This window comes from Platalea leucorodia, assembly GCF_965183815.1.
Source record: "Platalea leucorodia genome assembly, chromosome: 3".
NCBI lineage: Eukaryota > Metazoa > Chordata > Aves > Pelecaniformes > Threskiornithidae > Platalea > Platalea leucorodia.
Window position 1 is genome coordinate 42,462,151 of NC_138825.1, and position 16,453 is coordinate 42,478,603.

Sequence of the window (16,453 nt, forward strand, 5' to 3'; positions counted from 1 at the left end):
GAAAGCTGTCCAGCTGTGCTCCTGTGACATGATAGCAGGATAGTCAGCCAGGCCTCTCAACATGCCAAAAACTCCAGCCGCAGCACCACGCTGACACACTTTATTGCTTCTTCTGGCACAAGCTTGCTATTCAGTGTACTGCACTGTGGGGTATGCATAATTTTATACTTACATGCCTTAGAAAATCCACCTCCAGTATACAATCCATGAGAGCCTTTACTGGTATTGACAAGATCTCTAGAAAGTCTCCTCTTCACTCTCTGAAGTCTTTATTTTCAGTAAGTATGTTATAGAGATACATTTGCAATGCATAGAAATACAGTTAAAGCAACACTTCTTGTTTTGTTCTTTTATAAGAACCTCAGCCTTCTCCATGTTAACAGACTGCATACTGCTGCCATTTAAGCTGGGGGAAGACTGGAAGAGCTCTGTTACAGACAGTGAAGCTGTTCCAGCATTAATGGAGGAAACAATTTTGCTAAGATTTTGCAAACCTTCTTCCTGTTATTATTAGTAGGCTGTAGGATACATGCATTTCCTCTACAGTAGTGAAGAACTATAGTCTGCATTTTTTTAAAATGAGGACAGCTGTGGAGTCTTGGAAGATTCCTATACTACCAAAATATTGATAGCTTCTTCTTATTATATTTTAAATAAATGGATAGGCAGCCCACATTGTTCAATGCAAACCATTTGTACACATGACTGATGGGAATTGTCATGTGGATCATCCAGTATGGAAAGTACTGCTGTTATCTTTCAGTATTAGGTACTTTCAAAACGACTGTTTCTCTGTATTATTACAAAATTATTCAGCCAGCACCCAGTACATAAAAATACTTCAGATATCCCATGTTCTGCTGAAGGTTGCATCCACCCTTGTCATCAGAGTTTCAAAACTAAAATAGTCAGGACATTCAAAAGTAGATAGACCTAGTATTCCATCCCATTTAGTGTCAAGCAAAGATTGTATATTGGATAAGTAAGGTACATTTACACTGGCACAGATATCATGATTTGTATTACATCTTGCGGGGGCAAGGGGAGGAGGGAAAGATAAGCTAAAAGCTGTTAAAGAGTAAATAACTTACAACCTAACCCACTAAAATTGTGATGTATTTTCAGGAGAGTTTGGCCAGGCTACAGCGAGCATTTGCTCGGAAATGGGAGTTTATTTTTATGCAAGCTGAAGCACAAGCAAAGTAAGTTCCTTTGAAGACGAGGAGTTTTGGTGTTGCATGCTTTTTGAAGGGAGAAGGGGTGGGAAAAGTGATTGGACACTTCTTATGTTTAAAATTACCGTCATTAACATGGTTTCTTTTAAATATCCTATAACATTGACAGAGTTGACAAGAAAAGAGACAAAATAGAGAGGAAGATTCTTGACAGCCAGGAGCGAGCATTCTGGGACGTGCACCGGCCGGTGGTGAGTGCCAGTGGGGCCACCCTGCCTGTGAGCAGGGCCAGTGATAAATATCAGCCTCTGTGGAGCATTGGGGTAGCCTGGGAGAAAGTAAAAGGGCTGTAGGGCTGGGGATTGGCGCCCGCCTCCCTTTTTTGCAGGATCTATGGTTTATATCATTCTACTATTGAAGACTGCAGATGTGTGTACACTCAGTTTGGGGTTTTTGGTTAATAGATTTGTTATGTTTGATTTCTTGAATCAGAAGGTACCTGTCTTTGACTATTACTATCTCAAAGGTTTCCTGAGGTATGAGTCACACAACCAAAATTATCAGCATAGCTAAAAATACTTTTAAATAAATCTGACTTTTTTTTTAATCTCTGCTTTTTTCTTGCTAAGCCTTTCAACTTCACTCTGGTCATATTTCCAAGCTATTTTTAATGTACATAAAGGTTAGGTATTGTTGGCCTTAAGCTGTGGGAGTCATACACTGTCTAAACAAGATTTTTTGTTCTTTGAATTCCTTGTCAAAGTCCTTCTGAAACAAAATAAAAAAAAAAAAAAAAAGAAAAGGTCTTAAGTAATAAACTACCTTTGAGAGCTCAAACTTTGAGAAAGAATGTCAAATGTCACAAGATTTCCAATTAAACTGTGAGAACTCAATAATCACACTTTTTTTGCTTTACTACAAAATTATATCTATTTACCTTACCTGGAGTTAAGCCTTCGTTTTCTGTGTACAGGGTTTGGTATCATTACCAATGAAACCAAATATGGACTATATCTTCCACTGTGACACTGGGAAAAGATACTTAACTAAAGCTAATTGTTCTGGGGAAGTAAAGTTAGGTGATGATACCTGTAGAAGAGGTGAATACAGTGAGAAAGTTTTGAATAAAAACCAATACATTTAGACATGGTCAGCTTGCATTTGTGACTGTGGAATTGAAAAAGCGGTAGAAGAAATGGATTTTTTGGTAGGATTTAGAACGTCAGGTAGAGAAAATCATTTGAAATGAAAGATTCAAACCACAGGCATTACATGCAAAAAGACTGGAACATTATTGTCTAGTCACTGGCATAAAATAAGGAAGGAGGACAGAAAACAGTCTGCCATCTGATGTTGATGGGAGATATGTATAGAATAGACACAAAAGTTTCTATGGACCTGAGAACTTTGAAGGTGCAGACAGCTTTTATATTAGCTGCAGAAATGGATCTAAGGGTTTTGAATCTGGGAATGAGTTGCTATTTCCAGGTTTGGAAGAGAAGATGAATTGTTGAAGTTTCAAGTTAAGATATAGGCAGACAATAAGGAGAGAATTAGAGGGACCAGGACAAGAGGAAATATAATCTGATTAAGAGCTTTGGCTGAACTGTGGATAAATCTGCCTGGTGCAGCAGATGTTTTTAATCTGGCTGTAGACATACCTAGGAAATATCAGAGGCAAAAGACTGGCTTACAGTCAGCAATGTAGGCTCCTGACTTTAGGAGATATAAATAGAAGAATGGAGAGGTTCATACATTGGCTAAGTAGCTCCCCTCACTAGTTAGTGAAATACTCATTTTGAGAACATTGTTATGAATTTACTGACACAGTAAAAGCCAGAAGCTTCTATTAAAAAGAATAAAAAACAAGAGGAACAGACTGAAAAGAGGAAGGTGATGCTAGAGCTAATTACAATCTCTAATGGCTTTTCAAACCTCCCAAAAGCTCCCCAAAAACTCACAGAAATGTTGCTGCAACTCTGGAGAGCTAATTTTAGAAAACTAGGTAATGTTTGGATAAGAATCTGGGGTTAATCCTTGGTTTTATTTACAGTTTTTCATCTTTTGATAAAAATTCAGAGGCTAGGGGCAGTGACAATATTGTTCAAAATCCACCTCGTTTGGTTTTTTTTTTTTACTGAAAATGAATTTTGAGAACTAAATATTTCATTATTTGCTTTTTTTGTTTAGGTGGGTAAATAAATATTTTCCAGAGTTTTTTCGCAGATGTCCTGGTCCGCAGTTGCTTTGTTTCTACCTACCTGGCTACAGTGCTGGTACAGAACCTTTACATATAGAATACAATCTATGAATACTAAATCTGCATTTTATTTCAAAAAAGAGATACTTTAAGGCAATGAACGGGATAGAAGAGGGAAGCAAGCCATCAGTCGAAAAGGACAGTGCACCAGTGCACAACAGGAATGGGAGACAAAAAAAGAACAACTATATGACACTGAAGCCAGGAGAGTGTAGCTGCAGGAAAAGAGCATTATTTGGGTGTCAGAAATGTCACTGTGACTGATAAATTTAAAATAAAGGACATGAACAAAAGTTTGATGTGTAAAGAGCATTTGCCTCAAAGGCACCTCTGTTTCACAGGTCCCAAGTCAAAGTCAATCCTGCAGGTGGTTACAGAGGCCCTAGAAGATTTATGCTATAATCTGAGAGACAGACAAATGCTTGAAAGTCATCACAGCTGTTACTTTTGATCAGCTGGCTGGCTAGTGCCCACAACTTTTTCCTAGGTTATCAGGCAGATGATGCTTGGAGATGAACCCGAGAAAGTGGATTTGGAGAGGAATTTTTTCAAATAGTCACCTGTTCTTCAATTTTCTTTCGAGAGACAGTTAAGAGAACAGTTTTGATGTTTCACTGATCAGTTTCCACTCCAATATTTACTTAATTGCAGTTTCACTATGTATTTAAATTTTATTTTGGTGTATTTTAGTGTAATGTGGAGTGTAATCTCGGTCATTTCTGTAAATTCCAGTTGCTGCTTTATGTAGAAAGATTTTTGCTTGCAGCTAGAAAGAGCATGACTGAGCTTCAACTGTAGGTACTGCAGCCTTGCAGAGACATTCCTGAACAACTTGTAATCTTACCAGTTCAGATACCAATCACAGTAAAACCATGGAAATGTGTCAGGGAGAGCTGTATAAACTCCCTTGAGATCCTGAGCAGCAGAGCTAGGGTGAAGTCCGTGCCATTATTTCTAAGGTATAGCCAGTACCTAACATAGGTCTGAGATTAATATTATTCACATATAGTGACACGTTTCTCTTATTGATGACAGAGTAAACATATCTTAAAGCCTGCCTTTTCTTTCCACCTGCCTAGAAAGTGTATCATTTCATAATTTTGAAACCTCTATCGATAACAGACTATGGAACTGCGCTGGTTATGGAATTGGTTAGGAGGATTAGGGAGTTAGTCAAAAAGCAGTAACAAATCAAGCTAAATTGGGGAAGTCAGTTCCTTCCGGGCAAAAGAAATTAAGAAGCTGCTCTTGTTTGAAGAGAAATGTCATGCTCCTGATTAAAGTCTTCATAAAAGAACTCATAGATTTCCTGAATTATTATCTCGGTTTAAAACCCATAATCTTACACTTGTTAAAAAGGGACAAACAGGTACTAAACCAGTAAATCCCCTGAAACATCCTCAAACCCGCATCAAATACAGTAGGAGCAGAGTAGCTACAGCTTGCTGTAAAATTAACTCTTTTAGGTAGTGAACAAGGACAGCTGATGTCTTGACGCTACAAACAATTCACTGAGTTTCACATTAGTGTAATTTAAATGAAATGCATAATAAAGGCCTGTTGGGTACTTGTTGAGATTCAGATTAATTCAGAAGATAATGGGGGAAGTATCCTTTTCTCCTGAAAGTCATCTGTATACCCCTGAACTATAAGAAGTTGAAAAAACTTTTTATTTTCTCCAATGCCTCTGACCTTTGTCATCAGTCAGAATGTTGGTTGTATTGCAGTCATATTTAGCAGGTTTGTGTGCAGTTGTTTTTAAAAGGAAGATGGGAAATATGCAACAGCTTTCTAAGATGTGCTAGAAAACTACGCTGGTGTGTGTCCCTCTCCAAAGTCTAAACTCTGGAGATGGTTTAGTTATACTGTGATTTAATAAAGCATGAGCATGAGTCAAGGTGTGATCCAGTTCCTCCATCCTGCCATTTGGTTAAACACAATCGCAGGACTTCTGTTCCCATTGCTACCACTGGTTTGCTGAACGATGGTGATAGTTTTGCTTCTCTGTGAAAAAACTGAATAGAAAATATTGATAAGGGTTAGACTCAATGGTCTTAAAGGTCTTTTCCAACCTAAATGATTCTATGATTGTATGAAAAACAAAACCAATATTTGTGTGATTTAATACAGTAAGACAAAGTATCCAGGGTGGGTATGTCTGGTAAGAGCAGCAGCAATGTTAAGGGCAAGTGTGGGTTTAAGATAATTCACTGATGATGTAAAATTCAGAAATATGTATGATTTCTGTATTTGCGGGTTTCATGCCATTGTTTCCTAGTAGCAAACTAGGAAAACAGTAATCTCTAAATTTTTTTAAATGTTGTCACATGTCCCACACCTTTTGCTTCTCTCTCTATTTTTTTGTGAGATTCTAACTCCATTAATCTCATTTTATCTGTTTATATTTTAAAATTGTGTTTTATGTGGTCTGAATATGACCCTCAGCATCTGAGCCAGCAGGTAATATTACTGGGTGTCTAGGGTTATGCGGCGGATACTTGAGGTTATTTGTTCTGGGTTTTCTTTTCTTTCACTGCTTTTGTTTTTAATGACTTTTCCATCCTGTCCTTCAAGATCAGCCTCAAAGACTCGGCAAAGACTGAATTTAACTTGGCTAAGATGGCGCAATCCTTCATTTCACACTTTGCATGCTACAAATCCTAGACTTTTCTGGGCCTGTCACTTGTTTAGCCAGAGAACACTTCTGTCTGCTTTATCATAGTATTTTCAGAAAGTTTTTCAACATCTCCAGGAAATGAATGTGAATCTTGCCATCCAACTTCTCTAGTGATGTATCCGCACACAATTTTCATGTCTTCTTTTGCACCTGTTTCACCGTATATCCTTACAAGGGAGTTACCTCTCCAGCAGACAGGGAATGCAGCCAAAGCAGCAATTGCCAGTCTCAGATAATTGCACTTCTGGTAATGAAACAAAGCCTTATACAATGTTTTATTTCAGAAAATGGTTATAAAGTTTATGATCCATACTTGCATCTGTTTGAGGCAGATGTTTATAAACTTTATAGCTAGCCTGCTAACTAAGACGTTTATGGAAGAATTTGTACTCACATTATTTGGCATTGTTATTTTGTCTGATACTTGAGTAAGGGTGGGAGAGATGGGGAAAAAGAAGCCAGCTTTCTTGCAACAGTGCAACAAACTGAAAGTGCTCAAGTTAAAACTGACTATTATGAAGAGGTCAGAAATTGTGAAATAGTTAACTGATGAGATGGTGGAAGGACACAGAAAAATGAGATGATGTTATGGTTTTTACTAAGACCTAGTTCTGGTAGCAACTAGGAAAATAAACTGAAATAGTAAGGATAAGGAATTCTTTGAATAAGTGCAATGTTTATACATTGATTTTTGTTTCTGTGTGAATTAATTTTGCTACTTTAATCCAAAGCATTCTGTCAAGGATCTTCTTGTACGTCAAAAGGCAGATAATCAATTTCTAAATGTAACCTATATTCGCTCTCAACATTTTCGGAGACGTGTGGTCAGACTTTCCTGTTGTCGCTTCTTTTCAAGTGAATAACCTAAATTCTTCTGTATGAAATCGATAAAACAGCAGTTTCCTGCTTTTTGGGGTGAAAAAAATTGAGAAAGCAATAATGACTGTGAGTATTTAGCACAAGGGCAACAAACCAGATAAATTTAACAGGTTTCCTTATGCCACAGAGTTGCAAATACTGGAATCTTCACATACACAAAAGTCACATTAATACAGCCTTAATTAAAATGAATACTAAATTAAGAGTCATTAGAAATTAAATTAACTTTCAAAAAGAATAAACCATATAACTTCGATGCAGTAGTATATTCCTTAGTACAGCTTCTAGTTTAGTTTCACATGACTTGTCTCAAAAATTAGATTTCAACATCCTTTTCATATGCATTTTGCATATTATCTGTTTCTCTAACATACAGACCACTAAAAGAAATTTTTTTAAAAACAATATGATACAATCCTCTTCTCTTAAGGTAAAAGCCCAGCGTTGCACTAGATCTGTCCTTAAACAAGCAAGTATGTGAGAACATGAGAATCCCTGTCAAGTTTAAGATGCTCTGTCTCCTATGGAATAATTTAATGATTTAATTTACTAGTATTGTATTTCTTTAAAATCTCACTGTATCTCTTTTTCTTCTGTTTCAAGCAGGTCCTTGGTTTGCACAGCCACTGGAATTCCTTATGTGTCTGATACTACTCAGGGAAAAGATCTGAACTCTAGTTTGCGAAGGCAAATAGGTATAGACAGGAAACTGGTACAGAATAGGTTCCTTTTTTTGGAAAGATGATCCTAAGTTCCATGCTAAGTGAGACTTCCCATCTCTTAGTTTGAAAACCATCTGAGTTTTACCATGCTGCAAACATAATTAAAGCTTGATCAAATTAATTGGTCAAATGTCTTTCCTTTGTCTGATGGTCTTTGAACCTCATTTGTCTTGTCCAAACAAGAAAAACAACTCATGATTAAACTTTTATCCGTTAATAGCATCCTTGCCACGTTTTGATTAAGTCCACTGCAGAGCAACAGTGGAACTACTGCTATTTTGAGAACAGTCAGTGATCTTCAAATAAATCCTTGAACCAAGCATGTATTGGTATTACTAATTGGTCCAAATGGCAAGTTTTCTGTCCTTCACTTGGGGCTGTCCGTAGTGGGTTTAACTTTATGCTTAAATGCTTATGCCTTTCTCTGCAGTTTATCAAGAATTCATTATTTCTGCATCAATATATTTCTAGTGGATGATGCAACCAGGTTTATTGCTCATTCATTTAAATTTAATAAATAAGTCTGGAACTTAATATTATTTATCTCTGTTCTTTAATGAGTCAAAATGAAATTAGCTAATGAGGACTTGTATTGAGCATTTAAGTTCATTCTATGCTGCCTGCATAAGTCTCTACTAAAACCTTCAATAGAAGAGAACACTTAATCCTAACAAAGCTTTTCTTAATTCTTACAAATTAAGACAATCCCTTCCTTTGAAGGAAGCAGTTCAATAAGATTTGACATTGAACATTCTGTGGCCTGAAATATCAGTTCAATGAATGAATAATAAAAAATGAAAAGCTATATTTACTTAATTAAAAGCCAACAGGTTGTACATCATTATCAGCTGAAATAGACAGGTTTTAGCAGTTAAGCTGTGTATGATTAATTTGTTTCCATAATACCACTTGACTGTAGATCACTGTAGTCAGGGATATTTGCAGCATATGTATCACATGTTTTAGAAATAGATTCATATTAAGGAATATAACCAAATTTAAGGCTATTCTATTCGAGTCCAGTTCCAAGTTGTATTCGCTTATTTCAGTGTCACACTGAATCCATACGTTGTAATTATTTACCCTACCTTGCGTTCCATAAGGATAGTACTTAGTAGCATAACACATCTGTTTTAAGATACATAATGAAGAGGCTGAAGAAACTGGGGAGAATATCTAATGCTTTCGTAGCACAGGCAGGTTTTAATAATTTTTCCCTGATAATCTGCCAGATTACTGAGGCATCTGGGAATCAAATCTGAAACATGCTGCTACAGAATTTATACTTGAGAACAATCTTGGGATTTGCTTCCTAATTATTAAATATGATTTATAGGTGTTAATTGGAAGGTATAGCTGTACTTCCAAGATCAGCTAATTTCTAACTGAAGAGAGAGTCCATAGGAAAAACTAGAAAAATTGTGAGCTAATTTTAGAGAAGTTTGGTCTGGAGTTGTAGGGAGGTGAAAACTTGATAGAAACTGTATACAAAGTCATCATCAAACTTACATACTTATTACAATTTGTATATGAACTTACCATGGCCATAACAGACTGTAATCCAAATATTTGTCTTGCTGTGTTTACTTCTTACTAGAACTATAATGCAAGTGGGACCTCCATAAAAGCACTGTAACTTAATGGCAGGCATCAAAAGTCCAGTCACAGTGCTTGTGTGTCAGTCACACACCAGTTTTAGCCATTACTGACAACTTACTCAATATAGGATTTTAATGTCTCCTCTGATGCTAGAGTTTGTATGAGAAAAAATAAGCTTTCCCACAAAACCAGAGACAAACTGGGTATTCCTCCAGCTAATAACTCCTTTGTTTTTTTTCAGCTAAGTATCACTGGAATTCTTTTCTTTGCCTCATTTCCTTTTTATAATCTTTCATGCCCTTGTTCTCCCCTTGATTTTTAACTACACACAGTTCAGCTAGCTACACAGATAAACTGGAATATAAAAACTCCAAATAAAAATGAACTCAGGTATTCTACTTATAATTCACTGTCTAATTAGCTTCCTTTCCCTACTTTAGAAGTGAGTGATATGAATAGTGACTGTTGAGGGTTAGAAGACTCCTTTCCTAGAAAAATGACAGAAATAGCAACAATGACAGAAATAGCAGAATAGATTGTTGGAGAAGGCAACACTACCATTTGACACTCAAGAAATTTCAGATTTTAAGCTTACTATATTTGTGATAGTCTGCTATTACAAATAATGTAAAAGGCAGCTTTCAATCTCTGCCTTGCCTTCATGTTTGTGTGTCTGACTTTATCTGTTCCAAACGGAAGTGAAGATGTGCCATGTTTGTATCCATGTCCATGATTTAAATTTATAGTGTTTAAATTTTGAAAGCCTGGAGATCTTGAAATTTAGTATTTTGCAATTAAACTTAACAACTTAGCCCATGCTTGCAAAACAAATAAAAAGATCTATTTCATAGTGTATCGACACTGAAATGCAATGAAATTGTGTAAGGGATGTGAATCAATCTGCCTAAATATTTACTGCTTTAATGCACCATGAATTTATGGGTGTGCATATTGAAATGAGGTAATTATTTTAAATAGCACCTATGCGTTTTTAGCTAAAGAGGCTGTGAAATTACATTTCTGCTGTTGTGGGGAGGGAAAGGCAGAGTGATGAATTTCACACTACCATGAATACTTGATTGGAGTGTTCTGTAAGGTGGATTATTTGAATTTCAGTCCCTGCAGTTTGTGAAGGTCATAGGCTGTACTACAGAAATGTAGGCTGAGAGGGACCTCTGGAGGTCGTCTAGTCCAACCTTCTGCTCAAAGCTGTGCTAACTTCTAAGTTGAATAAGATTGTCCAGGCCCTTGGTTAAACAAGCTTTGAAAATCACCAAGGATGGAGATTTCACAGCCTCTCTTAAGTAACTTCTTCCTTTTATTATGAAGAATATTTCTTTATAGCTAACTGGAATTCTTTTACTGTAATTTCTGACTATTGCCTCCTGTCTTTTCACGGTGCACCTCTGCAACAGGTCTAGCTCTGCAAGCCCCCTTTAGGCAGCAGAAGACAACAGTTAGCTCTCCCCTTTTGCAAGCAGAAAAAAGTCGGTTCTTCCACTGAACTTTTACATTTTGAATATATTTCTCGTGTTGTTTATGGGGCCCAAAACTAGTCTTGGTGTTCCAGATGTATCCTCATGATGCTGAGTAGAAAGAAAATCTGCTTCCTTTGCCTGCTGGCTATGCTATTGCTAATGTGGCTGGGTATGTGGTTTGTCTGCATTGCTGCAAGGACATGCTGCTGACTCATGTTCAGCTTCTCCCTCAGATCATTTTCTACAGAGCAGCAATACAGACAGACAGTTCCCAGCCTATTGCAATGCATGAGCTTATTCCCTCCCACATACATTGGTGTATTTGCCTCAGATACAAGAAAACTTCTGGTTATTCTGGCTTAAATAGATTCACAGTTATATTGCCATATTCTTTAAGAAAGAAAAAAAGATCAAAACTTAAACTGATGTCATTATAAACATTAATTTAATTTCTGTTGAGGATTTCACACCTATTAGAATTACAAGTATATCATTGCAAAGAGATTTTTACACAAAAAGGTGTTGATAGCAATTGATTTTGGCTATGTGAGCAGGCCATAAAAAGGGCCCTTCAAGTGTGCAACTTTGTACAGCAAACAGACTATAAATATTAGGTATTCTGCACTATTTGAATGGAAATGTACCACGGCTAAAGCATCCCATTTGATGTAAACAACAAGTTCTTCCAAAGAGTTGCTACAGGTGTCAAAAAAATTAATTCACTGTTAGCACTATTACAAGGGCTTAATTAATTAATTCACTGTTGCCACAGTTATCAGGGAAAGATTATGAATATCAAGTGGATTTTTTTTAACTAAACATACTCTCAGGTCGTTGTTGTTTTCAAATGTTGGCTGTAGCCAGATCCAAGCATGTAAGTTCTTGGACCTGGAGTTCTTGGACCTCCTCTCCTTGCAGAGGAGGCTTCCTCCTTCCACTGTGTTTCTTGGCAGCATCCTATTATGCAGCCTCCTAGACAGCATCAATAGAAAGTTTTGCTGCTTGGAATTCATACTAATGTGATTATCCAATAATTGAAGCAGGGATTAAAAAATCTTCTATATGTGGGTTTTTATATTATTTATCTGCACCCATTTATCTCAGCAGTGAATTAATCGTGACTGGACTGACATGTCCTTTGCTGTAAATTAATACAATTGCATTTGTACTTTGAGAAAAGGGCATGCTAACGGATGAAAAGAAACTAAGTTTCCTTTGAATATATGACAGTTTTTCAGCCAGCTATTTGAAAACAGATGAGGGCCAAATTCTACCCTGGTTATGATCTTGCTGTATGATAATTTCAACAAGGTCACAAGACTTCCCTCACTGTGTGTGGAGGGGGAACCGTTTTCATATAGAATATTAGTCCTGAAAGAAACAAGCGTTCTATTTACACATATAGAAAAGGTTTCAAGTCTTCCAGGAAATCTGTTTGAAAACTATTTACAGTATTAGTATGCAAATTATATACTACACACTAAATGGGAATCTTGCAGCAGAGCACTCTGACAGGCATCTCACTATTTGAACTATGGTAGTCCAGTTAAAAAAGCAACACAAAAAGAAAATACAGCTGGATGTAATTGTATTCAAACACATACTTATTATGTTAGTGGGGGCATACAAATAAAATGAAATGTTGTCCAGCAAAGGTTTTCCCACAAAGACTTTGAGTTATTTTAGCAAAATGTTCAAATAATGCAAGCTTTTATGTTTGTTTTAATTGAATAGATGTTTGATATTTATTCCTAAAAATTGACAGATGAAGTGTGGCAGCACTGGAGAAGCAATCCCATCTCATATCAAGTATCATTTTAATAAATATTCTTCAGTTGAGAAGAAAACATGAATTGTGGCCCCAATTACATTAGGTACTTCCAGTGATATAATTTAAATCAAATTATGAGAACGGTATTGTATAGTGGTCGTGATACATGTCTTCAACACCTGTTGTTACCCCAGGTTGTCAGAGTAGTGATACGCCCTTTAGCTGCCTTCCCTTTTGCACTGAAGCTCCCTGATGCTTCCCAGCCTGTACCTTCCTGCTGCTGCTCTCCTGTCGGCTTCCCTTCGGCCACACCTTGGTCCGGTTTCTGCCCTCACAGCCTCTCATGAGTACCCCTGCTGAAGTACGCCACAGCAGCTTTACTTCAGCGCAAGAGGTTTTAAACAGCCAGGTGTCTGTAAGAATCCACTAGATGCTATAGAAGGTCAGGACTGGGTTGGGTCTCTTTCCAACCAGCAAAAGCTTCGCCCTTGTTTCATTCCTAAAAATCACCCAGAATTTCTCGTCGTGTCCCTTGCATCAACCTGCACAGCTCTGGCATATAAGTTACCTGGGCAAGGTGCTAGATCTGTTCATACCGATTTACTGCTGGTAGACTTGAAATCTTTGAAAATGAGAGGCTTCGGATGAGGTTTATGCCCTTTCTTTTTTTTTGCTTTTTTTTTTCCCTCTCCATTTTTAAGACATGCTTTTAACAAACCATAACTGAAAACTAAACAAATAACAGTTTGTGCCTTATGTAAGTGTGCCTGCTATTCAAATGGTTGCATTCAAGGGCTGTAGATATTATTAAAAGCCCATGTCTTCACTGCCAACTACTGCCATAATCCTAAAGTAGATGCATCAGGTTTTTTTTAACTTCATATCTCAGTATACTGCCCTGTGAAATTGCTTTCTGCCTTTAAATTGACCATCATGCAGAATTTTGTATTTTTCAACCTGTCATTGTCTTTGAGAATTACAAGTTATTCTGAGTTAAAAAACTACCATTTTTGTTCACAAGCACAAAGTGTACCTTCCCAAATCTAGCTCAATAGGCATGTCAGATGCAGTCTTGAGAATGCTAAGTGCCTGTTTTTATTCTTAGTGATGAGGAACTGTTTATACTGCAAATGTAATATGATCAAACACACATTAATGGATTACTTTAAAATAAAAACTTATTAATTTAAAAATCATACTGGATTAAATAATCAGTCTGTTAGTTAAAATATTTTCCAGAGGCAAAATACCATTGGCCTGTTTAATTAAATGTATTTGTTTCTTGGCTCTGCCTATATAAGAAACGTTTAAAATTTTTGTCTGTGAAGATTTACAGCCACATCAAGCATTTTGCATTACTATAAGAAGACAAAGCTTGTATCATTGGTGTGATAATAAGTCCAGTTTGGTTGTCTGGCAAGTAAATTCTGCATCTAGCTACTTCCAATAAAAAAACCCAACCTACTTTTCACTAAAAATCTGCTCCTGCTAGAGAGAAGATTTTGTACTTCCCACTCTTGGTGCCAAATGTAATCCCTCTAAAATCGATAGGTAAAACTCACCTGAGAGCATAACACTTACTGTTAGTTGTTTCCAGCAATGGGTAAAGAACAGGTTTCTGCAGAGAGCTCATACTTAAAGGCAAGTGTCAAACAAAGACGAATTAGGAGAAACTAGAGGACTTGTGTCTTTTGGGAAGCAACAGAGTTGTGAGAATGAATCTTTGAAGGCCAAATCAGATGTGTTGAGTCATGCTGTTTAGACTGCCAGTCTTCTGCTGAAGCCTGGGGGTTTTTTGTTGGTGTTTTTTTTTTCTTTTCTTTTCTTTTCTGAAGAAACAAGTCCCATTGTGGCATATTTTTTTAATCTTTTTTAAAAAAAGATTATCTTTTAAAAAGTGACCCAAACCCAGATGCTCCTGAAGGGAGCCTGGGGTTCACAGCTGAGGTGGCTATTGCACAATTCTATTTATTTTGTCTCATTAGGTCAACGATGCTTCTTAGAGGTATAGCTAGAATGCACATTGTATGGCTTCCTTGGCAAAACCAAAGTAGAAACATGTAATTTGTTTCTGTCATCTTGATAATTTATTTTATTTCAAATTCATGATGTCATGAGCTCTAAGCATGTGGTCTTCACTGTCTCACTCCAAAATTCCCAAGTACTCCCAATAGCAATTTAATTTGAATTAGTACCTGTCTGTGCTGCAAGTGTGTCTTATAATATGCATTTGGATATTTTCTGTTCCTCTGCACATTGCTTTTAGTAATTTCAGCATAAAGATATAAAGTAAAACTTGTCCTAAAAAACATCATAGGGTCCAGCAAACAAAGCTGAATAGCAAAAGAATCTCTCTTACAATAAACCAGACAAAATGGTACTTGAGATGCTTTCTTAGACTCTGTTATTTAGGTTTTAGGGACTGTTGCAGAAGGACATCAAGTTATTATATGCCTCTATTTATTTATTTTCTTAGCCTTACAAACTGAAGAGGAGTATCTCAATGAAAATAGTATGAAGAAGTTCCTTCGCAGATTTTATCGTTGTGCTTTACTTTCTTTTTCTTTTAATAGCCTGGATGTGTAAACACTACTGAAGTGGATATAAAAAAATCTTCAAGAATGAGAAACCCACATAAAACAAGAAAGGTAAGTACTGTTATTATATCAAAAGCAGGAGTTGGATGTAATTTATAGCATGAACTTCCATAGTTTCCTAAAAAAATTTTTTCTTACAGCTGCAAAGAACAAATATTTGAACGTACGTTATTATTTCATAAGCTCTTAAATGAATTAGTATTAACGAATTTGCTAATGCTAAGTAAATGCTATCACGTAAGAAAGGCTTTGGAGAAATACACAGAGAATATGAAAATAAAATTCATTTTTGTGTGCTTTATTCGTGTTGTTTACCAGATTGAATAAAGCATGTTAAAATGTTTCTTTTAATTAAGTAATTAAGGAAAAATAAATTAAAAATGCAGTGTAAACTATAACAGCAGTTATTCTTGTGCTGGCCTTAATGAAAAGGGTGTCTCTAGTTTATAATTATGCCCCAAATGAATCGCCAGAAATTGTGGAGGAAATTAGCTTCATCTAAATTAGGATCCAGACATGAACAGTGTAAATTCCCTAGGGATGTATAGATGGATTGGAACAACACTTTCTTTCAAATCCTTTGTATCATAATAATGTATATTGACTCCAATTTTAAAGTACTCCCTTTGAGGTATAGTTTTATATCAACCTGTGGAAAAACATGTTTTAGAAAGGAAAGTGGATTTAGAGGAAGTTTTAGCTTAGCTTATTTATGGTAGTGAAAGGTCCAGATTAGCGTAACTTACCAAGCAGTAATTGCAAATTTGGGAGTCATCCAAATAATCCATTGTGATAGTCTACCTTTCAGGATACTCTTTCTTCTTTTCCTACCAGTCGTCTCCACTTACTGTAATAGCTGCCTTTCAGTGTCATCCCCCATGTTTACTATACTACCCCCATGTTTGCTATATTACTAATATAGAGACATAATAAAAATAGATCCTGTGTTCTGGCATTATGAAATTGTGGGGTTTGGGGAGTCTTTATTTTACACCATGATATATAAGCACAATTTTATCTGAGTGCATGGCTTATTTGCAGTTACTTCAGAATAAGATGATCTTGGCTAACTTCTTGAGCACACTGTACTAAAACATCACAGTTACTATGGGTATGTGTAGAAAGCATTGTCTGAAAGCAACTATCATTGTTCCGTATTTTTTGCGTAGTCTGTCTATGGCTTACAAAACGACATTCGAAGTCACAGCCCTACCCACACACCAGTACCAGAGACTAAGCCACCCACAGAGGATGAACTACACCAAGAGGTTTGAAAAATAACTACAAACATGTAC

The 16,453-nt window shown here is 36.4% G+C and overlaps 1 protein-coding gene across 13 annotated transcripts in view; it reads left to right on the top strand.

Annotated features, from left to right (window-relative positions):
* RGS7 (regulator of G protein signaling 7) overlaps positions 1–16,453 on the top strand; it is a gene marked incomplete at both ends in the record, with an annotated part of 253,613 nt that overhangs the window by 194,037 nt on the left and 43,123 nt on the right. For 12 of the 13 annotated variants that reach the window (XM_082305535.1, XM_082305536.1, XM_082305538.1 and 9 more), the window contains 4 exons: positions 1,126–1,202; positions 1,345–1,426; positions 15,135–15,209; positions 16,328–16,426. In XM_082305535.1, coding sequence (XP_082161661.1) covers positions 1,126–1,202; positions 1,345–1,426; positions 15,135–15,209; positions 16,328–16,426 — 333 coding nt within the window. The remainder of the gene's footprint in view (positions 1–1,125; positions 1,203–1,344; positions 1,427–15,134; positions 15,210–16,327; positions 16,427–16,453) is intronic. The other variant, XM_082305541.1, reaches the window with a different exon arrangement.